Source organism: Lepisma saccharinum, chromosome 18 (assembly GCF_977018435.1).
Source record: "Lepisma saccharinum chromosome 18, izLepSacc3.1, whole genome shotgun sequence".
In the NCBI taxonomy this organism is placed as follows: domain Eukaryota; kingdom Metazoa; phylum Arthropoda; class Insecta; order Zygentoma; family Lepismatidae; genus Lepisma; species Lepisma saccharinum.
The window spans coordinates 10,352,832-10,377,641 of NC_139246.1; the positions used below are offsets into that span (position 1 = coordinate 10,352,832).

Here is a 24,810-nt window from a genome sequence, read left to right on the forward strand (position 1 = left end):
AATGAAAAAATAGAAATGAAAAATGTATCCCAGAACTCAAAAAGCCAAATGAATATCATTGAAGAAAGTAGAAAAAAGGTTTGTTAAAAGGTGTTTTGTTACCCATCGCTTTTTCTAGCTGTATAGATTTAATCGGAATAAGTAGCTAACAGCTTGGAAAATCGTGAGGGACAATCATAAACAGAGAATTCTAGGCTCCTGATTTCACAGTGCCCTGCAGATGCACTGGGAAGAAATTATTTGTATTTTCCTCTCTCTTCTATCGCTTTACCTAATTTCTGCCATGACGATGAACGTTGATTAAATTAAACGGGTGAAGAGTGGTTGCAAAGAAACACTCATGCAAAGGACAGGGCTCGAGCCCGGATCCTTCAGTAACGAGATCGTGAGATGGGGAAATTATGGAAATCAAGCAATGCAAAATTTTTGAGAAAACGTTAATCATAAATAAAGATGGTATTTCAAAAATTCAATTGAAAATTACTACTCAGGAAAAATGCAGTTTGCTTTACCGATACCCACGTATCCGAATGGTTAGCGCCTTCCTCACATGTTTGTTGTCGGCCGACCTCCGTGGGGGAGTGCAAGTGGTACCGGATATGTACCCGATGGAGGTATATAGTGGTTCGGATCCAACATGAAACTATAGGTCTAGTCCCGATTAGCCTTTCTGTGTATAAAATGGACTTAAAACGTCAACTCAACCAACCGTGGGGAGTGGTTATCACAGCGCGCTACGACACCAGGAGTTCCGGGTTCGAACCCCTACCTGGACATGGGTGTTCTTTGTGTTTGTCCCTTCATTAATTTTGTCGTATCATCTTCTCGATTAACCAAATGTATCAAAAAAGCGATTCAAATCAAATCATTCATTGATTGATTGTTTGATTTCGTTTATTTTACTTCGCTTTCCGGCATTTTTGGCTAATCGCGAAGACGATACGATAAAAATTGATGAAGGGACACACAAAGATCACCCATTGCCAAGCCGAGATTCAAACCCGGCATCTCTGGTCCAGTAGTCAAATCAAATGGTTTTTGATTTTCGAAAGTGGGTGGAAGTTATATGTAGAATTTTTTGTAGTCATTCCTAACTTTGCAATTTTTCCTGTATTTGACGTTCTTCTTTTAGGAATACTGGGCCCTAAAAGGGGGGGAGGATTATGACCCGTTGGGCACGCCACTCATTGCTACCCCAAGTGTCGACGTCACCGCACGTCACTGATAAACATAGATCATAGTAGTTTAAAATGACCCTAACAAATAGTAGGTAGACCTGTTTATAAACAATGAGAAAATAACTTACCTTCTGGAACTCGCCATGCTCGTAGACTTATCAACTACAACGTACTTCAACAATAGCTCGCGCCAAAACGAATGCAACGTTCAATTTGATAACGCTACTGCAGATCACTATTACCAACTCGTAACTAATAATACCAACAATTTCACGATCAATTTTTATTTACATACTTTGTGGGCATGATCAATAACTGCCAACATGCGCCAACAAATGTGGGCACTGGGCACTAATGGGTTAAAAATACGTAGGATGAAGATAAAAACCAACGAAAATAGTCACGTATAATTTGCTGAGCAATACTTATGTATCCCACTGTACATTTTACTGGTTCATACTCGTGGCTTCCCCATAATGACACACCCTGAAAATGATGACTAGCTCTTCTACCAGACCAGGGTGCGAAATCCTGTGGGGACATGTGGAGGTGTTTCCCCCACCAACAATCTTGTCAGAAAATACCCTACCAAAAGTTTCCGGATGGGGGGGGGGGAGTTTTGGTCATATGAACGAAGATGAGCAATTAGTTTTAACAGATATATTTTACTAATAAATAATCAAAAACACACAAAAATAACGAAGGATAATGTCTGTCTCTGTTGTGTTTGTGAGTGTTGCATGCTTTCTCTCTTTCAAGTTACCATTATTAACAGATGTACACCAATGACAAAATATGCACATTAAAAGTAAAACAATAATCCAAGACAAATATGAGTATGAAATGTAGTTGATTTATATTAATAAAAAGCAATAATTAAACAAAAACGTAAAGATAATAAAACAATTTAAACTATTTAGCAATTTCTTCACATTTTGAACCACTTGGTAAAGGAATTAATTTGTCACTTTATATCTGAAATACATAAAAGTAACAAATGAATTCCTTTATATATATAAAGCAGTAGCGGCTCGTGCCTAAAATAACAGGTGAAGAAGTATATTTATAGGCAATGAAAACAAATAGTAAGTGCCAGTGCCGCCCCCCCCCCCCCCAATTTAAAACGTCTTTTTTGTCTTCATCCGTCCATCTGGAAAATGGTGTCTGCAACAAATTACACACTAAGTCATTTACTGGGTTCATTGTAGAAACCACAGCTCAACACATGAACACAACACACGATAGGAAACGCGAAACACACACGCGGAACAAGATCTCGCGAGAACGCGAAGATTTTGCCACAAGCACTGGATGCGATGTTTTCTCCGACGAGAGAACTGATTCACGTAGAGGGCGACACCATGTTCAAGGCCAACGCTAGGTGACGTCACCGTTGCCATGACAACCGGCTAAGTCTTCCGCACCCTGGCGAGGTTTGCTCTTCGACGAACTCACGTGCGTAGCGCAGAGCGGCGTAATTTGAGTATTATCGCGTACGTTCTGCTGAGAAATAGTTTAATTTAACAAGCAAATGAAAAATGTCAATATTAATTTGAAAATTAGGTGAAAACATCTGCACTTGTTGCACTTGGCCAGCCGCCACTGATATATATACACACAGATATATATATATATATATATATATATATATATATATATATATATATATATATATATATATATATATATATATATATTAAGTATATTTCACATATATATATATGTGTGTGTGTGTGTGTGTGTGTGTGTATCAATATAAGCGTGCTTGTGTGTGTAAGATCTCCATCCCAACACTACTAGTTTCCAATGATTTCGTACCCTGTACCAGACACGAGTCATAAAGTACAATTGTATGCCTTGAAGTGTTTTACATATTTAAAATATGGATAATAAATTTTATACGGAATGAAAGGAATGATAACAAAAAAAACATTTTTTTGAAATTGTATAAATTTTTATTGTTCTAAGCAACTTCATTCATTAATCAATTCTATAAAATACTCATATTGGGAATGACTAGATACTTGCTCTCCTTTTGTTTCCAGAACGTGGGTGCTCGAAGAAAACAAAAATGAAATACATGTAGTTAAATATACCTAAAACAATGAATCAAACCCAAAAATTGCACACCCTTCCAATGTAATTATTTTTGCTGAAGTTTAAAATGATACTACAGATAGTTTGGTTTGATTTTAAAGAAGGCGTACTTGAAGAAACTAATATGATAAACGTGTAGATGCTTGCTATTCTCCTCAAAGTTAAAATGCTATTTTTATTCCAGTAGTTGGTTGGATTGAAGGTCATCTGCATATAGGAGATAGTGATTGGAAAGCCCGTGGTAAATGCTTCGCAATTTGAAATCGCTTCAAAATGTATTCAGTTTGGGCACATCTCGCTTGCGATATGGTCCCAAGCGCTGGGTTCTGAAGATCAGTAGTGGACTTCTACATCTCTGGAGAGATAGCTTAATGGGATCTCACCCGTGCTTTCAAATGACACTGTGCTCGCATCAGAAGCAGCAACCAGCATCACCAAGTGGACATAGAGAGCGTGAAGTATTAAACTGTCCAGAAATAAGTGTTTTAAGTATTTATTTACGTTCAATCAATTCACTAGGTATTAATTGAACTGCAAAATAAACTTGTCGCGACATAGGTACTCCAAAAAATGCGATGTCCATAGAATGATAAGATTTGTTTTACTTCTATTATCACCATTTCACGCGCTGAAAAATCTACTTTAAAGACAAATGCACTTTCCTATGCAGTAATAAGACAAAAAATATTTTTAGTCTTCCCTTTCGTCAGTGTAAAAAATAATGTCAGTTTTCACTATGGCTGTCATGTTTTTCTTCCAATAGTCCCTTTTCCCCTCGTTAGTGAGAATTCAAGAACTTTGATTACATCCGATGGTCTTAAGTTGATTATAGGCCCAGATTATAAACATATTTGAAGAAAAAAATACTTTATTTTCAAAGACTACTGGGATTTCTTTTTTCCCTGTTGTTTCCATTGTCTACAGTAGACTATGTAAGTAATAAGCCAATGTAATCTTCGTGTAGAATACGCGTTGAGTAATCTTAACCCACCATTATGCCTGCCCAAACATGGAAGTACCCAATTTGTTTTTACCAGAGGAACGAGGCAAAGAGCATTTTTTCAAGGAGGACAATGCTTTATTTTGGATGATTTTGAAAGGGAATAACATTTATTTTATTTTCCGCATAAAAAATTGCAATGATCCAAATTAAACTTTTCATCAATCTTTTTCCACGTGGTGTAAGTGCCCCCTTGCCCCTGGTGGATACGCCAATGACCCGAAGTAGCTTATACGAGAAATTTTCGGATGATTGATGTCATCACACACACGAAAGAACAACAAAGAATGACAGACAGGAAAGAAGAACAGCCACAGAATGAAACGAGAGAGGAAGAAGGGAATAGAGACAAAATGATGCCTAAAAAGAGTTAGAGCAGGAGTGGCCAATCCACTGTAATGTCGCCACATTACATTTAATACTATGTTAAACAATGACAGAATGAAAATCATTATTTTTATTAAAATCATTTATTTTTATTTAAATCGATTTTTTATTTTTAAAAAAACTCTTAAAATTGCTTGTTTGGTTTTTGGCACCATACGTATAGATATATGTTTTTTTATGGAAAGGCTTTTTCGAACCCTGTAAAATATTTGAACAATTTGATTAAAGCCATTAAAAAATTATAAGTAAATATACATTTTTCTGTTTCTACTGTTTCTACTATGGAAATGTTCGTTGAGTGTGTTTATGAAACTGTAATAATTTTAGTAACTTTCCTTCCAGTGAAAATAAAACATTCTGGATGTACTTTAAAATTGTAACTTAAAATATTAACTTAAATATTTTCATAGTCTTTGTAGCTGGACTTTGGAGATTTTTTTTAATGGTAGTTTGAATTGAAAAATATCAGATGCCATGTTTAGTTACAGTTTAATGATAATGACACTATTTATGGTTTAACATGATTAGTATTTTGTATATTTCTCTACACAAAATGTTTGCTTTATTGCCTATAAAAGTTATAAAATTATTGAATTTTAAATCAAGAGAAATGTGTGTGTTTACATTTACTTTTGTATGAGCTTCACACCATCAATACATATATCTCATTTCCTTTCTTTTTCTTTCTTAAGGCTGGTTTACATTGGTCGAGTGAGCGGGATAGTTACTGGGACGAGTTACTGGCCTGTCTACTCGACTCGACCCCTCTATGGCGAGAAGCTGTTTACACACTTTCTACTCGAGTCCAGCAAAGTGGGTTTGATGCTCTTTTCACAGATTGAACAATCGATGTCGTTGGCGATTTTCTTAAAAAAAAGTTCTGAAACGGTTTACACACTTTTTCACGAGAAATGAATACAATAATGCACGAGGACATGTCTGGAATGAAAACAAATTTCCTTGATTTGTCTATTTTCGATCGTTCTTGGTTGGACGTACGTGTAGAACGTAAATTACTTATTTTTAATTTTACTTCTCCTACGCCAAATATGTCCATGGACATTGGACACTCGCACAACACAGACTCTATACTGTCCTCAGAAAGCGTTTACATTGCCCGAGTGGTCTGTCGAATTTACGCCCGACTGAAAAAACGATGGGAGAGGAAACAACTCACTCGACTGTCCTGACTACTGGAGCGAGTACTGGCTCCAGCACTCTCCCCAGTTGTTTACACGAGGAGAGTAGCTCGCTTGACCCTACTCTCTCCAGCTACACTCCCGTCTACTCGACCAATGTGAACCAGGCTTTAGAGACTAATAAACACCATTAAATGATTACGAGATTAATGTAGTTTCACCAAAAGTGATTCTGGTATTTACAAAATTCAAATGTACTTTATTCTATAAATTATTCATTTGAAGTGATTTAAATCAGTATTTTTTTTAAAAAAAAATATCACTTGATTTAACTCTTAAAATCAATCCACCTTGGACTGAAGTATGCTGGTACGGAAGTTAAGTTACATTTAATAAATTTGTATTTTAACCTGAATTCAATTTCCATGGGGGTAGGCATCCCGTGGCTCCCTTCCGGACGACCATAACCGCTCTGCAAACCACATGACGTCCCTCCCTCGTTCGTTTTCTAAGGAACATTGCTCTCACTGTTGCTAGTTATTTCAGACTGCCCGTGCCACACAGCTCTTCTTCCAAACTATACATAATAATTTAATTATATCATTTCTGTAAACCGTGGTAGGCAGGCCCGTAGCCAGAATTTATTTCGGGGGGAGGGGCTCATCCTCTATCAGCACGGGCGTTGCCAGAAATAAAACTTGATTAGTACAATAATAACAATAATTATTTTACAATAATAACTATTATAAGTTATTAAAATATACCAATTTCACTCCAAATTTATTGTTATTATTACATAAATGGAAAGACTTTTCTACTTGATCTAACACAATTGTTGTTCATTAGTTTTCTTAAATTTTGTACAGTTAGTGTACTGAATATCATAATTGTTGTATTTTGTTATTAACTTTTACACAATCGTTCAAAAGAAGACTTTAACAGTTAGTTGTAAATTTTACTCATAAAGTTTATATTCTGTGACCTCTCACAAAGAAAACTGTAAGTTTTGGAAGCTGTGGATACATTTCTTCTTTGGATAAATTGGTAGAATATAAAACTATAACCTGGTTCCTCTATTATACACTAAACTTTTTACGATGTAATGCCGTTTTTACTGTGATTATAACTTTATTTCTGTTATTAACAATAACAATAACATTTAAATTAGATATTTGTAGGATTTCGGGTGGGCTTCAACCCCCTTAGCCCTTCCCCTGGATACGTGACTAGTGGTAAGGCGGAGTGGCACATTCAAGTCTTTACACATAAAAGTGCCAAATGGTGTACTGCGGGTTGGCCACCCCTGAGACAGAGAAAAAAAAGACATGAAGTTTTTCTCCTACCCAAAATAAATTCATTCTTCATGTTTTTGAACAAAGCAAGTCCTTGCTTCTATCTTTTCATGTATTCGTTATTCTAAGTCATCAATACTAACTTAGTATGATATTTAGAGGCTGAGCGGTGTGCATAATTATTTCATGGGAAGTGGCAATATAAGATGGTTGGTTCTCTCTCAAAGATTCCTAAATAGTTTGTTTAATTTTTGTATAGTTCCCCAGGAAGTTTTTACATGGACAAACAGAACTATCACACAACTCAACGAAATAGACTGTACCCGTGAACTATGTGTAGAGTGATTGCGTGTACCACAAAACATGTACTCCGCTGAACAGTCTCCAGTTGCTTCAGTCTCCAATTGCTTCACAGTCTCTAGTTGCTTCACAGTCCCTAGTTGCTTCACAGTCTCCAGTTGCTTCACAGTCTCCAGTTGCTTCACAGTCTCCAGTTGCTTCACAGTCCCTAGTTGCTTCATAGTCTCCAGTTGCTTCACAGTCTTCAGTTGCTTCACATTCCCTAGTTGCTTCACAGTCTCCAGTTGCTTCACAGTCTTCAGTTGCTTCACAGTCTTCAGTTGCTTCACAGTCTCCAGTTGCTTCACAGTTTCCAATTGCTTCACTGTCTCTAGTTGCTTCACAGTCCCTAGTTGCTTCAGAGTCCCTAGTTACTTCACAGTCTCCAGTTGCTTCACAGTCTCCAGTTGCTTCACAGTCTCCAGTTGCTTCACAGTCTCCAGTTGCTTCACAGTATCCAGTTGCTTATCAGTCTCTTGTTTCTGCACAATAGTGAACGAAGTTCATTCAATAGGTTAGTGGCAGCAACCTACTGATTCACCTCGATAACCTTTAATCCACAATCTGATGCAATTTCACGTGCGTGTCTCTCGGCTCCATACCAAATTTTACTCCTGAGCAACTCTGATAATATATAAATGCAATTATTGTCATCGAGTGCTGTAGGACTGTAAAGAAAGGTATCTCCTAACAACTAACTAATGAAAGGTTTAAAGTCTGCAATGGTCATACCAGAAGAATTCCCTCTCTTTGCATATTTCTAAAGAAAATATAATGAAGTTTTCCAGAAGAAGGCACAACAGGGCAAGATTCAAAGAATACGTCTTCTACCTTCCCTAGAGGATAGTTACTCAGGATATCGGCCAATTGAGGTTTTGGAAATATTGCTTAGATTTTGAGAGCATTATATTCTCAACTTCAATAATTGAAGTGCCCAATCTCTGAAGACGAGAGTGAAGTTAGCTCTAAAGTTCGGAATATTACAAAACTCACACTGTAGATATTCTGAGAAAAAAATTTCATCAAAATACATAATGCACTTCTATACTCTTCTTATCCGAAAGAAATGTTGATTGAAATGGATGACTTGTACAATTCGATCCTCGTATACAACTTTAATGTATGAAATGTGAAAGTAAGTTGTCACCTTAAATATTTTACAGCCTGCCACCTATATCAATTCTAAACCATCTGGATGCCATCTCTCTTGTCAGCATTCGTCTTCGGTCAAAATTCAGGCCTATCTTCTAAGTGTCAATCTAGAGATCCTAAAGGGGCAACACAAACTATGTTTCAATGTCAAACTTTCATAATTATCAGGATGCCTGATATTATCGCAAATGCTAATGTAAAATGCCCTCCAAACCACTTTGTCATGGCACTTCTATCGTTGCAGGGTGACAATGAGCATCCACATTCAGGGTAATATTGTGAATCTGTGAATGAGTATGTAAGCCTATCTTGGACAGCAATGTCTAGAAACTTGTTTTTATGCCTTGTCAGGGGCCTTGAGACACAGATGTTAACTCAAACTCCACCATTCAATGCACTCACTACACGACAAAGACAGAACCGTAGGAACACCAAACTTAACTTACTCAAGTGAACATGTAATAGCGGGAAGTATTTTTTCACATGTGAGTAGGTTAGGCTGGAATAAGGCCCCACACAAGGCATATAATCAAATTTTCACAATCTATTGCAAAAATTTCCAGTCGATAGCTTTCTTTATATTACACTGCGCTTATATTCAGATAAAGATACACATAATTTATATTATAACTGTATCTAGTGTGCTACTTTATCTGAACAGAGATATGTTTTAAATTAGGTAACAGCTTGAAGTTGTTCACAACCATGGAAATAAACATAGCTTTTAACTTTGAGGATCAATGAACATTGTTATTTCTTGATATGCTAAATGTTTCAACCCGCTGCTTTTGGGTAGAATGCTAAGTTTAATTAAGTGGACAAGCATTATGTACAAGTTGATGTCAATATGTTATTTGGTCATATTTCCCAGAGTAGGGTGCACTAGGCAGCATCAACAGCGAAGGAATTTTGTTTGTAAAGGAGTGTTGGGGGATGGTAACTCACATACTGCTAAGAGGCTGCAGCACTTAAACATATGTCAAAGACTTGTTCATCGTAAATCATTTGTAATCCTCAGAACTATCATACACGATCCTTATCGCTGAAATTGTGCCTTGGAAGAAGCGTCATCCATGTACGTCCACCCTGTTATCTCAACAATTACAACTGCAAAACAAAAGTATCAACAATGATAACAACAATTAGTTCATCTAGCCAGAAACCAGAGCGTCTTTCTCACTTTGGAGGCCTCGGGAAGTACCATCACCCACTTTTTCACCGCCGTGAGTATTACAGAGCTGGTCACCAAGATGGCTCCGGAAACGCTGTACTTGTTTGGCACCTCGTGGAAGAACAACACCTGCCAAATGAAGGCAAACACAATGTCCGCCGTTCGAGCAATGGACACGGGACCTGCTTGCTCGAGCTGCAAAGCCATTGTGAGCAGGATCTGTCCGCCAAAACTGAAAACTCCCAAAGCCACGACCAGCAAGCGATCGGTTCCGCAACGCGGCAAGCATAGCTCTCCAAGTGTCCAGGTGACCAAGAAGGTCATGATCATGGCGAAGCTGCCGAAGTTGGCCATTAGAACCGAGAAGTGAAGACTCTTTAGAGCTCGGATAAGTACGTAGGCGTTGGCAGCAAAGATGGTGGCTGAAAAAGCAGCAAACGCGCCCCAGATATTGTTTTGCGCTGTCGGTTGCGATAGCCACGCCCCTTCCGCTTCTTCACCATCCATCACCACCTCTTCCGTTGCTCTCTCTTCGGCGTTTCCGAACACGAACGGCGGTCGGGTGATGAGCACGACGCCGACCAATGTCAGACACACGGTGACCACGTTGAAGAACCCGCAAGGTTCCTTGAGGAAAATCCTCGCGAATATGGCGACGAAAACGGGTGCACTGAACACCACCACCGAAGCATCGGCCAAAGGCATGTGTCTAAAGGCATAGAACGTCAACATGAGTCCCATGGTGCCAACGAACGACCTCACTATGAGTATCATCCTTTTTCCTTTCGGGAACGGCTCCTCCTTTCTGTATATGAGTATGGGGATCGACGGCAACAGAACCCCGACGAAGCGGCACATGGCCAACTCCATCGGGTGGATGTCGACGAGAAACTTGACGATCACGGAACAGAGCGAGAAGAAGAGGCTCGAGATGGTGGCGAGGAGAAGGCCGAGGTAGGGGATGCTGCAGAGGGATCTTCTGTTTCTGGAATCGGACTCCAGCTCGCTTTGGTTGGAGGAGACATCGCTCCTCACGTCTTCCATGAGCTGCTCCATCTCGAACTCCTCCGATGAGTTTGGGCGCAGCGTGAGGACCACTCGTTCCACCATGACGACGCGGTCATCCAGAGATTTCTGTAAAGACACAAGCAAAAGAAGCCGTTTCAGTAACAGGACACCAAAACCTTAATTGTTTATCACATAAACATCATGGCTTTGCCTCTGGATTGGTTCTAACCTACAATAAAATATTCTTAGCCCTTCCAAATAGTAAAAAAATGGGTTTCGTGTTAAAGCGACACAGAGAGTGGTCCCAGGAAGTCCACACAACATTTTGGTCAACGTTTAACTACAGTGTTGTTAAAGTAACACATATAAGCTGTTGTAATAACATCATTTTAATACTACTGAGGTTAAACTATAACCAAAATATGGTGTGGACTTCCTGGGACCACTCTCTGTATCGCTTTAATATCAGCAGTGGCGGCGATTATGGGAAGGGGGCTGGGAAGGCAGTCCCACACACACACGCACTTGTGTCAAGGGAAAGTAAACTGTCACTCTCTCCTAGTTTTTGCACGCAATTGCCGATACTGAATACCAGTGTTTTCTTCAGTGTACATGAGATGTTTTCAGAATCATTAATTTAATTTAATGGCAGAGGAAAACAGAGAAAGAATAATTGACAGACCTAAAGTGAGAGAAAGTGATCGAGATATGAAGAGTATGTTTAAAGTCCTCTTTATGCGTACGCGGAACTCCTTACGAGACAACAACGTTAGCACTACACTATCAACGCCCGATAGAGTAGTGAAAGATTTATTTATTCTTATTTGTGTCATTAGCCGTCGTTTTTCTGCCACTCCTGGTTTCTAGCGACGTTGAGGATGAGTGATGATTAGATGAAACTGATGAAGGGACACTCACAAAGAGCATCCATGTGCAACTTCGATGGCTCTATGTTGCATGACCTCTAACCTAAAACTATATTTCTTTGGAATTTTGAAAAGTGTAGAACCCTCTCTTCTTTGGATTAAATGGTAGAATGTGAAAATATAACGTGGTTTCCGTATTTTTCACTCAATATTTTCGATCTAATGTATTATTTACTTTGGTTATTCTTTTCTCATACTAACTAAACTAACGTTATTCTGGTATTAGCAATAAAAATTACAAACTTTCTTCTTCTTTGTAACTTGAAATGAACTATGACAATTTCCAACTGGACTCGCTCGACTCCCTCCTGCTGACGCCCATGGATGCAACACAGTTTAAAAGTTTTGTCTTGAATAAAGTAGTTGGATAAGTGGCTTAGAGATTCTTGGAAAGTTACATCTTACTTGAAAAGGTTTCGGTTGAAGTTTCAAGTTATTCTTTCCCAAGTTTAATAGAAGTATACAGGTTCTTCTTTTCTGATCTTAATCGAAGTTTTCAACTTGTACTTCGCTAACTTTCGTCGAAGCGAACACTATGTAACAAAACCCACTAAAATAGAAGGAAGTATTCGTGCACATGGGCTGGAAAACTGAAATTCTTCAAATTCAAAACTTCTTTACCTTCCGGCCTTAATTTTACACATTTTCCGCCACCGGCGCCATTTTGCATGCTCGGAAAGATGTGGAAAGGGACGAACGAGGAACACAATAAGATGAAGTAAGAAAATTTAATTAAAGGAGGGCCTGATGACTGAGTACGAATTAATTAAGTTGTACAAGCAGCAACACTGGAGTTTGAAACTTTTTACCTTTGTGTTGAATACAAGTTTTGCAACTATCTGAACACACTCTGCTTAGTAATTACCGTGTGAGACAGTAACGGGGAGCAAATGGAGCATGGGGAAGGCGGCTGACTTCAAAACATTTAGTTACGTGCGTTTCCATAGTTAGTGCGGGAGGATTCACGCATATTTACGCACTTTTTGGCGGATTTCTCCTTTCCTTTGATTGTATTCTTTGACAAGTACAATAAATTTTATATCTGAGATGCTCGTTGAAATACAAGTAATATAAAGTGGTTCATCTTAACATAATCATTTGCCTTGGACAAATCCAGCGTTGTACAGTGGGATCCATGAGAATTACGTGCAAATTGTCCATTACTATTTTCATTAATTTTTCTCTTACATCCTGTGTGTTTGTAAGCGATGGATTCTTTATGTATGCTGGTGCCGAAGTTGTCAACAGCTTGTTTTGAGTTTTATTTTAATTTTTGAAGCTCTTATTGCGTCAAATAAAGTGCACGAACATAGTGATGGACAATTTGCACGGTAATACTCATGGGTCCCACTGTACCACTAAACAAATTTGCAATAAACTCTGCTTTGAAACCAATGTACTTGTATGTAATCATGTTTCACCTACATTACAAATTGTTGCATTGTGGCTTCGAGCAGCCATGATTGAGGCCAGTTCTTGTAAGTATACGGAATTCAAGAGGGCTGGCGGGAGATAATAACACACACATTCGTTATTTAAAACAAGCGTGCAGTTGGTGCAGATGTAACAAACGCTACGTGGTGGATATTTCCTTCCAAACGACAAATAAAATTGGCCGCAAACATGGCGGCTGTGCGCATCGTGACGTCACATGAAACCCACCTGGTAACGCAGTTCCATGTACATAATAGTCATTTTTCAGTAACTGTTACTAGTTACTTTTCGAAGTTACTAACTCTTAAGCGTCTCTTTATTCTTTTAAATAACTAGTTAAGAAATTAATAGTTATTTTTACAGTTACTTCTCTTTAGGTAGTCGCCGCCTTATAATCGAGGTATATGTGGGCTGGCTCAATACCCGGTGGACGGATATAGTTGTTCGGATCTCACTTTAAACTGTAGGTCCAGTCCCGATTAACCTTATTGTCATCATGAGTCGAGCATCAACGTTATGGCCACAGAGCAGGCTATATCATTTTTTTTTATTTAACAACTTATGTTAGTGCAAGAGTGATTCCAGTGTGCATAAAAATAACCAGAATTTATGTAATATCGTAGCCCCAAGTTTAACATGTTGAAACCAACTTTATAAATTAAGAAACAAGCAAGCAAATATAGAATAGTTTCTGCACAAAACTTACAAGAAAATGTTTTCTTCTTACTACATTGTGAGACATGCAGGATGCAGCAGCGCCACTTGTGTGAACTATCAAAAGCACAACCCAACTAAAGGGTCCACAAATATCAATAGGCCGTGCTCTCGCTGGTTGTAGCTGCCTAGCACAAATGAACTGAGCAATGTTGACAAACTTCAGCTCCTAATAACCGACTAAATATTACATCACCTGCTCCGGTATAATATCGTGAATTGAACCGTTAAAGGAGTACTAAACAAGACCATCTTGGACTATAAATACAGCCTTACGTGAAGGCTCAATTTCCTATGCACAACCCAAAGGAGGATTTATAGAATTTGGGCCCAAAGAATATATGCATCGTTTTGTGCCTTGCAGACATTATATTATTATTGTCGTTCGAGCACTGACATGACCACACGTAACTTCCATTGCAGTCTGCCATATTGCACTCTGGTTAAAATACAGAACTGAAAGTAGGGTTATGATGTAAGACCTTATTTAAACGTTAGAAACTGCTTTCTTCTACCTGTTTTTGTGAATAAGCAAGTAAAAGGACTTGACATGTTTTATTTTGCTATTATCACAATATTAAGGAATTTTAATAGTCAACGGTCTTTGTCACTTTTGCCCCTTAGCATCTCATTTTTGTGATAGCCAGTGGCAAATCTTCTCCAATGTGCACAACCGATTCACTAATATAGATTCTGTGAGGTAAGGTAAGGTAAAAGATTATTTTATTTATTACGCTTTGGAATATTTATAATACTGTTAAGGGTAAAGTACATATATCAGAAAATTCTAACGTCTTCGCCATGTTTTAGCTGCTGACAGATGGCGTTGATGCCTTGGTTTTTGCTAAGATCGGAACATATTTTTGCTTTTGTGACTAGTAAGCAAGATTTTGTTGAGGAACAACTTATCCCAAATGAACCGAAAGTACATGGAATAGTCTGTGGAAAGATAAACTCGATGCGTGCCTTCATAAACTAGTCCGAAAGGCAATTTTTTTTTGTTAGTGTTGTTTCGTCGCAATGAACTTCAAGTGCAAATTTGTTCCCACTAAAACCAAGCTGTCGGTTAATAAATAATCAAGTACATATTTTAGAACAAGGGCACGGAGATTTCACCGAGAATGTGAAGAAAGGAAGAGACCACAAGGTGAGACAAATTTAATTGTTTCTTAATTAATATTATTTATCAAAAGGAAAACTTTGGAATATGCTAGAGAAACAGAATAGATATAACTTATTTATATGTGAGAATATTGCTTGAACGTAACTATTCTTTCTTTTAACATTCTTTTCCCATTCGAAACAAGCAATTCTCTATAATTTTAAAATCAGAAGAGGATGTTACGGTTTACGTTAACCATAATCCAGATAATGGTCGTTTTGTGACCCGTACTTGAGTATGAATTGCCTGTAATGTATATTTGTTCTGACATTATTAAACAATATTGCACAAATGCTCTAATGTTATATATTTTTACAATGTTCCATACGTCGTAGTGTACAGTGGAATTCATGAGTATTACCATGCAAATTGTCCATCAGCATGTTCGTGCACTTTATCTGACCCAATAAGAGCTTCAAGAATTAAGAGCCCGTATCAGCGTCACTCGAAAAAAGCACCGGACAGATGTCAAATTTTCTTCCTAGTCTTACCAATATTGATTCCATTTCCCCCTTCGAACGCAAATCCATTGCATGGCAGAGCTATGGAGACTTTACTGGTGGGAGGGTTGCTCTGTCGAAAGAAACAGAAGACAAGGTTCCCTGTCCGCTACTAACCCCCCACCCCCACCCCGCCTGGCAGGTCAGACTCTGACCATAACTGACCTTTCTTTTGAGCCCGCACGTTTATAACTCCGAGAGGGTTTCTGTGACAAGAGAACACTCTTCCGAGTGTCTGAAAGAAGAAAAACACACATTGACGAATGTCGCAATACAACTTACATGTAATAGAGCCAATGACTATTTAGGGGAGGCGGGGTGTCCAGGGAGTCCGAATCTTCCACGAGAGACTTACGAAGTACGAAAATTAAATAATGTAAATATGCTTGTTTTGTTTAGCATCTGTCGTATAATCGATAGAGGTGTATTTCCGTCAAACTTATTGTAAGGGAAGGATCATACAACTTTGGATGACTGTATCAAAGAAGATTTATGCAAACCACTACCTAAGTAATATGCTTAAATATTAAATTAAGAGCTTTACTTTTCGTCAAATGGATCTAACATCCTTTTTCGTTATTCAATAAATATTCAATTCCTTATCTGTTTCATAATCACCTTGGCAGGGCAGTTGTTTTTATACAAATTGAAGCGATCTTAACTATTCATGAGCTAGATAATGAATGCGTGCTGTTATATTCCTATTCTTATGCCGTCTTTTCCCATTCATGTGATAACAATATTAATTAATCTTTTAATGTTATTAATTTAATATTACTGTTATTTTAACTTGTTTTTATTATTAGAAGAAGGTACCAACATCATAGGCGTGCGCAGACCCTCTGATAAGGGGGGAGGGCAAAAACCTTGAAAATTAAGTCAGATCGGGAAAGAAAAAACTCATTTTATCTCACTGTTTTAGTTTTTTGCAATGATGCGATATATATATGTGTGTGTATTAGTGCGCGCGCGTGTATATTATATATACAGTATATATATACCTAGGTATTAACATATTATTTAAATACATTACGTAATCTATTCATCCGCCCCTTAACAAACCAACAGCAAAAATTATATAAATTGTCTCTGAAATGTGAGCGCTCGTTTTCCTCCAAACCAAACTGTTATAGCAGCAACAGGCACACTGCGAGCGAAGCGAGCAAGAAAATTTTTCGATCCAAATTTTTGAAAGTTGAAAACAGTATTGATTTAATAGGGCACATGGTATTCTCTTTTACAATTTTTTTCAATCAGATTGTTCGGCTCCAAGGACCAACTCCCGCTACTTCCTAGCTACGGTTCGGAAGTTGACAAGACTGCAAGAAAAGCAGGTATCGCGAGCGAAGCGAGAAAGAAAATTTTACGAAATGTATTTTTATTTGTATAAAATTTAAAGTCGAGGGGACAATGGCCCCTCTGTGCCCTCTGCAGGTGATCCTGGCCGTCTGTAAGAAATAATGCAAGATGGACGTGAAAACTAATTCCGTCTTGAGTATCCTTTTGTCCTGCTACTAGTAGATTCTGCTAGTCTTGCTTTCTTTTTACTTCAATGTATGCCCCCCCCCCCTATAATTGATTTCCGTCCAAGGTTGGAAAAAGGCAAAAGGGGCAATGCCCCCCCCGTCTCCTTGTAGTTGCGCCATTTCCTTTTAGAGTATAATATTGTTTTATTGTACTGTACAGTAGACGCATTTCGACAAAACTTTCATAAAAGTTCATTACAATGCTCAAGTACATTTTCTACTTCAGGAAGATGTTACCTTATTACGATGTGTTCTAAAATCTTGAAAGGGCAGGGCAACTACTTATCTGCCTGGATCAACAATGACCACTGATCATTTGATACTAAGAAATTGTTAAATCATGAGTCGCCAAACTTGTCACGATATTGACATGATATTTTGCTGCCTACCTGGTAGGTGGATTTATTCAGTGACTGTGAGATTGTTATTTGGTTCTATAGGTTGTATATAGAGTAAAATGTGTACAATCATTATCCTCTACAAATGGTGTTTCCAATTTCCGGAATAGGTGTGAAAAATGAATTTTTGAAAGTTGGAGGACGTTCAACATCTCAAGAACCGTCAAGTTTATTTTCCGGTTTGTAGTGACTGATTGATTTAGTTTACTTTACATTGCTTTTCTGCTTTTCTGTCACTTTTGGCTAATTGCGAAGATGGGGGATGAGTGATGATATGATGAAATTGATGAAGGGACACCCAACCCAAGCTGGGATTTGAACCCAGGACGTCTGGCGTCGTAGCGCGATGTGCTAACCACTCCGCCACGGGGCAGCTTTTCTGATTGTAATTTCTCATTCGAGTATTTGCAATGAACATAATTGTCAGCGATGTTTTCTCAATCCTTTCATCGTTACATCGTTATTGAAAACATCCGAGAGGCAAAAATACGACATTAAGGAATTAAAAGACTACAGAAACTACCTAACTCTTAAATGTTAAGAATTAGAATTAAGAATTAGAAAAATTATAAGTGAACCTCCCCGCCTCGGTTAGCGGTAATAATGATGCTTTGTAATCGAGGGGTCACGAGTTCGATCCACGGTTAGGCACATTTAATTAAGTGGCTCGAATTCCACTATAGGCTGTAGGTTTTGTCCCGATTAGACTTTGTGCAACTAAACATTGCAATTCAGTGCAAAAATCAGCAAGCTTGGGCAGTTTTATTCCTTGAAAGCCTAGGTTTACATGTTAATAAATTATTATTTATGACGTTGGAAAATAATTTATGCCGAGTGGCCAATTACTATTGCATGGAGAAGAATCAGATGTGAAACACATATAAAACTATTGGTTGTTATATTCACTACAAATCACTTCTGCCCAGTGCGAGAGCTGCAACTGTATCCATTGATTTATGTCAATGATATTGATAGTCAATGCTTTTGTCTCATAGTGTAGGTGAATTTGCACTGAAAATATGTTTGCTCTCTCAGTGTTACCTTCGCAATAGAATTGATAACATCCTCCAACTTATAAAAAATATTTTTTAACACTCGTTCCAAAAATAGTGATATGATTTACATAGGATAATAATTGTTAACATTTAGCTTCGTAGGCATCGTATTATCATCATCGTTTGACCCTCCAACAACCAAACAGCAATCCCACAGCCACTGAACACATCCACCTACCAGATAGGCAGCAGAGTATCTGCAAATTTTTTTGGCAAGTTTGGAGACTTGTGATTTAACAATCACTTAGTACGTATTAAATAATCAATGTCCGTTGTTGATCCATGCAGATCTGCAGCTGCTACCTCCAACCACGATTTTACGTACAACACGTTGTAATAATCTTGCGATCTTATAAAAGCAGGAAATGTACTTAAACATTGCAATGGCCTTGCCTAAGGGAAGTTTTATAATGGAAAATATTACGTAAGATAGCTTCTAGTTCTTTAATTTTCGATCGAAAGGAGTCTAACGTACTATAAAAATCTGGCGGCTATAGGGAGCTTAGATCTGTTGTGAGGGTATTTTGCTAAGCTTTCTTGCGCTTTAAAATGTTGATTTAAGTTATTACATACAATTGGCGAGCAAGTGAATTTTACGAAATTGAGATAAGGAAAACTACGTAATAAATAATGTATTTAAAAAAAGGCTGCGCGACATAACTAACTTCATATTTGATCTTTAACTCAGTAAAATTTAAATGCCACACACTTGACTGTTCGAGCACAGAACGTCGACGCAAGAACCTATTTTTTAGGTATCATCACCAGCGGTGATACGGGCTCTTAAAAGATAACTTAAAACAAGGTGTTGACGACTTCTGCACGAGCGTACATAAAAATCCATCGCTTAAAAACACATAGGATGTAAGACAAAAATTAATGAAAATAGTCATGGACAATTTACACCGTAATACTCATGGATCCCACTGTACACCAGTTTCCAATTCCTTACCAGGAACGAGTGAGTTCTTTAAGTTTCACTTGCCCTTGTACTGCACATGCTTGGAAATCCATTTTTTTCTGGTCTGCTTTCAGCAATATTTATCTTTTCAGTTTCAAGCTAGTACACAAGTAATTTAATTATACAACTCGAAAATATTCAGTTACATATAAGTAGATAGAGTTGGAATCGGATATATTTTAAGGGCATCGTTTTCTGTTATTTCATAGAATCACGTCAGAAAGCCAGTTTTGCGAACTGTAGCTTTATATCTCTTGTACCTTCCTGCCTTTGCTTAATTTACGTCAGCTTGTAATGAGAGTTTATCATTTCCAATAACATTTTACTTTATGTACTGTGAAAGTACACCACAACAACCAGTGGCGTATGCAGACCAGAAAACATTGGATTTCCAAGCATGTACAAGGACAAGTAAAACTTAAGGAATTAGAAACTGGTGTATAGTGGGATCCATGAGTATTCCCGTGCAAATTGTCCATGATTATTTTCATTAATTTTTGTCTTACATCCTATGCGTTTTTAAGCGATGGATTTTTATGTATGCTGGTGCAGAAGTCGAACCACGAGCCTCTCGGCGACCGTTCTCTCATCTCAATATGAATATATACAAAATTTTCAGGCATGCGTCAGCAAAAGTATTATCATGTGTAAATAATAATAATTACTGATTAAAATTACATTTAATAATTTCACTCACCCTAAAAATGTCTTTCTCTGTTTCCTCCTGGAACTGAATTCGCTCAAGACTTTGGAATAGTCCAGAGTTTAAGAGGCAGTGGCGGCGAAGGGGTTGGGCAATTGCTCTCCACTTTTTGCCATTTCTTCTCCCGAACTATAGTAAACCTTATGTATAAAGGGAAAGTAAACTGTTCTTGCCACCCCCCCAGTTTTGGCACCTTGGCCCCCGATTTGGAACCCAATCGCCGCCACTGTTAAGAGGTGTCATTCTCTATGGATAATATTGCATCTTGACAATCGTTATTATGACATGGTCGTTTCGGTGGCAGATGTTTATTCATTTCAACCTGAAAAAGTGTCTTTCATCAGATGCAGTGGTCAGGAAAAATTCAGAATGATTTTCAGCAAAATATTGTTTCAAAATGGTGTATGTTAGCACGGCAGCTTTCGTTTGTTCTACAGAAAGAAAACGAACGAAATGCTCTTCGACAGAATCATATTCTATATCAACAAATTTTAAAATATTAGTCGCTTGCTCAATACGTACAGAATTCTTGGTACAATCCAGTAATAGAGCAAAAAACTTATCCAATTTATATTTTTAAAAATGTAGCCATTTTGACTTTGTTGCATATTAATTTTGAATTTCAGGACATAGATGAATCTCATTTTGCTGTATACTTCTGAAATGTTCTTGTACGAAATATTTGACGTGTTCATTCAAATTGTAACGTAACTAGAATTTAAAACCGAAAAAAAACAACAGAATGTTGTAATTTCATTTTTAAAAAATAGCTTTTTCATCTATTTTTCTCGCTTCTATTTGTTACATTTTTTTCATATCAGACCCATGGGACGGGAGGCCCCTTCAGGTGCAAGGCCCCGGGCGGTAGCCTACTTCGCTCACCCCTCATCTCTGACAACAACAAGAAATTAAAGTCTAAACAGTTTGATTGTTTATACTGTAAATTCACAAATAGGGAAGTGTGCAGAAAGCTAGGGCAACAAAAGCTATCAGAGCGTTTAGTGCAAGACATGCTTGGTGGTTTATGAACGTCATACTCACGGCCATGATGTTGACAGCAGAGACTTACGGGCAGATGCAACGGGTGACAGATTTGGACGGGACGAAGCTCAAAGTAGGACAAATATGGATCTATTTTCGGTCGTTCCGACCGGACCTTGTGTCCAATCCATGTGGCACGGCGGACTGAATGGAATGCGTGAGTCACGTGGTTTGTGTGGATCACGTGACCCCCTCCCTTTTTCCCACAGCAAATCGATGCCCGGTACGGACGACATCGTCGGAAATTTTCATGACTTAGTTAACTATTTAGTGTGTTTAAATGATTTTCGTTGTTAACAATTTCACCGAGAAATGTGTTGATTCAGCAGTCGTGATTATTCGGAAGAGGGGGGAGGTAATACGATGGCTATATATATTGTGCAATATACAGGGTATATATCAAAATGTGAGCTATATTTTGAAGACAGCCGCCCCGCGTGGCGGAGTGTATAGCTCACCGCGCTACCAACGCCAGGAGTTTCGAGTTCGAAAACCGACCTGGACATGGATGTTTGTAAGTGTCCATTCATCAATTTCATCATATCATAACTCATCCCTAGAGGCACATATTTTTGGTAAATAAAAAAGCAAAATTTCGGTATAAAAACTGAGTCAATTTCGGGTTCAAAAGCGGTAAATAAAATAAAATATCGGTGTTATAGCGGTGAAAAATTGGATCAAAAGTGGTATATAAAAATACATTTTGGTTTTAAAATTGTGAATATAATCCTAAATTTGATTTAAAAACTACACTTATTCCACGGAATTAACATTTCACTTCTAATAGCCCATTTATGATTGATTGATTGATTGAGTTAAAATTTCTGGGTGCGTCGGCACTTAAGGCCATTTCGCACCCTTCCATGTATACGGGAAAATATCCCTTATCTAAAATTCTGACTGAGAGTTTAAAAAAGGGGTGTAAAGAGCCCCTTGGGGAAAACTAAAAGTGCAGGGTTGTAAAAAGACCTGCACGAGACAAACACAACACATTAAAAAGTCAGAACGAACTAAAAACCTCCTTACAGACGGTGGAAGAGTCCAGCTCTTCGCAAAAAACTAAAAACATGGGATAAAATACTGCTGTCATCACCCAAGAGGGATGACAAACAGCCGGAAAGGTTAAAAGTCTGCCGGAGGTAAGCAAGATCGACACATTCAACGAGAATGTGTCGGATGCTTAAAATAACATTACAAGTACGACACAACGGAGGGTCCAGCCCTTGGAGCAGGTGACCATGCGTTAGACGGCTGTGTCCTATACGCATGCGGGTAAGAATAACTTCTTCTCGCCGAGGGGGACGGGATGAGGAACGCCAAGCACCTATGGTGGGCTTAACAGCGTGAAGCTTGTTCCCCGTTTCCGTATCCCACTCGGCCTGCCAAGTGTCAAGAAGGCGACAACGGAACATGTTCTGCAGGTCGCTAGCAGGCAAAAGGTGGACGAGAACATCGCCGTCTGCATCAGCAGACTTGGCGGCAGCATCAGCTGCTTCGTTCCCCTGGATGCCCACGTGGCTAGGGACCCAACAGAAGTGTACATCCGCACTGGCTGATAAGGACACAAGCCGTCTGAATATGCGTTGCGCTACCGGATGCCGAGAATACGGCGAATCCAGAGACTGCAACACGCTGGTCGAATCACAGCACACAAGGACTTTCTTCAGACCATTGACGTCTGCAAAGTCCAGTGCCTTTAGGATGGCGTACAACTCTGCCGTATAGATGGAACAGGCAGGATGTAGCGAGTAACTGGAACTATGAGAGTCTAGGACGAAGGCGCAACCAACTGATTCGACTGTCTTGGACCCATCCGTGTAAAACACATTAAAATTGGGGTGCTTCGCACGAAGTTCTAAAAACCTTTGCTGGTATACAACCATTGGTGTCTCTGACTTTGGAAGGGCAGTCAGAGAAAAATCGATAGAAGGTGCAGGAAACTCCCAGGTAGGGAGAGGCGAAATGAGTGGAGAGACGCCAGGAAGATCACTGTCAACACCAAGTGCTGACAGGATCTCGTCTGCACGAACACCAAATGGTCTAGTGACACTAGGGTGGAGCCGATACCTTGCCAGCCTACCCTCGTCTGAGATGGTGTGGAATGAAGGATGTGAAGGCATCGAGCGAAGATGTAGGAAGTAGTTAACTACCAGCCGCTGTCTTCGCAGAGACAGCGACGGCTCAGATGCCTCTACATACAAACTGGCGACTGGACTGGTCCGAAAGGCACCAGTGCACACACGTATACCAGCATGGTGGACAGTGTCTAGGATGCGAAGTCTAGATGGGCGAGCAGAAGCATACACAACACATCCATAATCTAGCTTCGACCTGATGAGTGCACGGTATAGGCGAAGCAATACCGTCCTATCAGCACCCCAAGAAGTATGTGATAAAACGCGTAAAAGGTTGAGAACTCTAAGACAAGAGAACTTTAACTGGCGAAGGTGAGGTAGCCATGTTAATTTCTTATCGAAAATGAGGCCCAGGAAGCGGACCTCATTCACGAAGCACAGGAGAGATTTCCCCATGTACAGGTCAGGATCAAAATGACATGTACGTTGACGACAAAAGTGAACACACACGGATTTCTCGGATGAGAAGGTGAAACCTGTTTGGGAGGACCACTCAACCAAACGGTTTATCGTCAGTTGGAGTTGACGAGAAGCTGACGCGAGATTCCGTGAGCGACAAAAGATCGTGAGGTCGTCTACATACAGAAGACCATGTACAGGGGCAACAATGCTCGCCATAACACTGTTCACTGCTATGGCAAACAGAGTCACACTTAATACGCTGCCCTGTGGGACACCGTTCTCTTGTTCTTGAAGATCCGAAAAGGAGTTCCCAACACGTACCCGGAAAAAACGATCAGATAAAAAGTTTTGAATAAAGTACGCCATATGGCCACGGACGCCCCAAGAATGGAGCTGCTTTAGGATGCCAAAACGCCACGTTGTGTCATATGCTTTTTGGAGGTCAAAGAAAACTGCAACTAAATGTTCCTTGTTGAGGAATGCATCCTGAATGTGTGTTTCCAGCTGAACCAGATGGTCCAGTGTGGAACGGTTGGAGCGAAAACCACATTGAAAATTACTTATCAAGCAGTTTTCCTCCAAAAACCAGGTGAGACGCTTGTTGATCATGCGTTCCATCAACTTGCACACACAGCTAGTTAAGGCAATAGGCCTGTAACTCGAGGCTGCGGTGCGTTGTTTACCTGGTTTCAGGATGGGAACAATAATAGCTTCTTTCCAGGAAGTGGGGAAAGAGTCCTCCAACCAAAGCCTGTTGAATACCGCCAAAAGGAAATGTTTGGCTCCAATGGGCAGATGACGAAGCATCTCATAGTGGATCTTGTCCACTCCAGGAGCTGTGTTCTTAGAATCTCGAAGTGCCTGATCGAACTCCCGTTCAGTGAATGGAGAGTTGTATGGCTCGGTGTTATGACTTCGAAAAACGAGAGGGCGTCGTTCCTGACGGTCCTTCTCACGGCGGAAACGTGGTTCATAATTTACAGAGCTAGACGCACCAGAAAACTGCGTGGCCAAGATATTAGCTATGTCTCCGGAATCTGTGTACAACGTCCCATCGTGCTCCAGAGCGCTCAGAGGAGTAGATGCACCC

At 39.1% G+C, this 24,810-nt stretch overlaps 1 protein-coding gene across 5 annotated transcripts in view; it reads right to left on the bottom strand.

Annotated features, from left to right (window-relative positions):
* Window positions 1-7,877: 7,877 nt before the first annotated feature.
* LOC146002380 (solute carrier family 35 member G1-like) overlaps window positions 7,878-24,810 on the bottom strand; it is a 176,070-nt gene continuing 159,137 nt past the window's right edge. For 3 of the 5 annotated variants that reach the window (XM_083140116.1, XM_083140117.1, XM_083140115.1), the window contains one exon: window positions 7,878-10,889. In XM_083140116.1, coding sequence (XP_082996242.1) covers window positions 9,732-10,865 — 1,134 coding nt within the window. In that variant the 5' untranslated portion in view covers window positions 10,866-10,889 and the 3' untranslated portion in view covers window positions 7,878-9,731. Of the gene's footprint in view, window positions 10,890-13,829; window positions 13,902-21,183; window positions 21,298-24,810 lie in introns of those variants that run through there. The other 2 variants (XM_083140114.1, XM_083140113.1) reach the window with 2 other exon arrangements.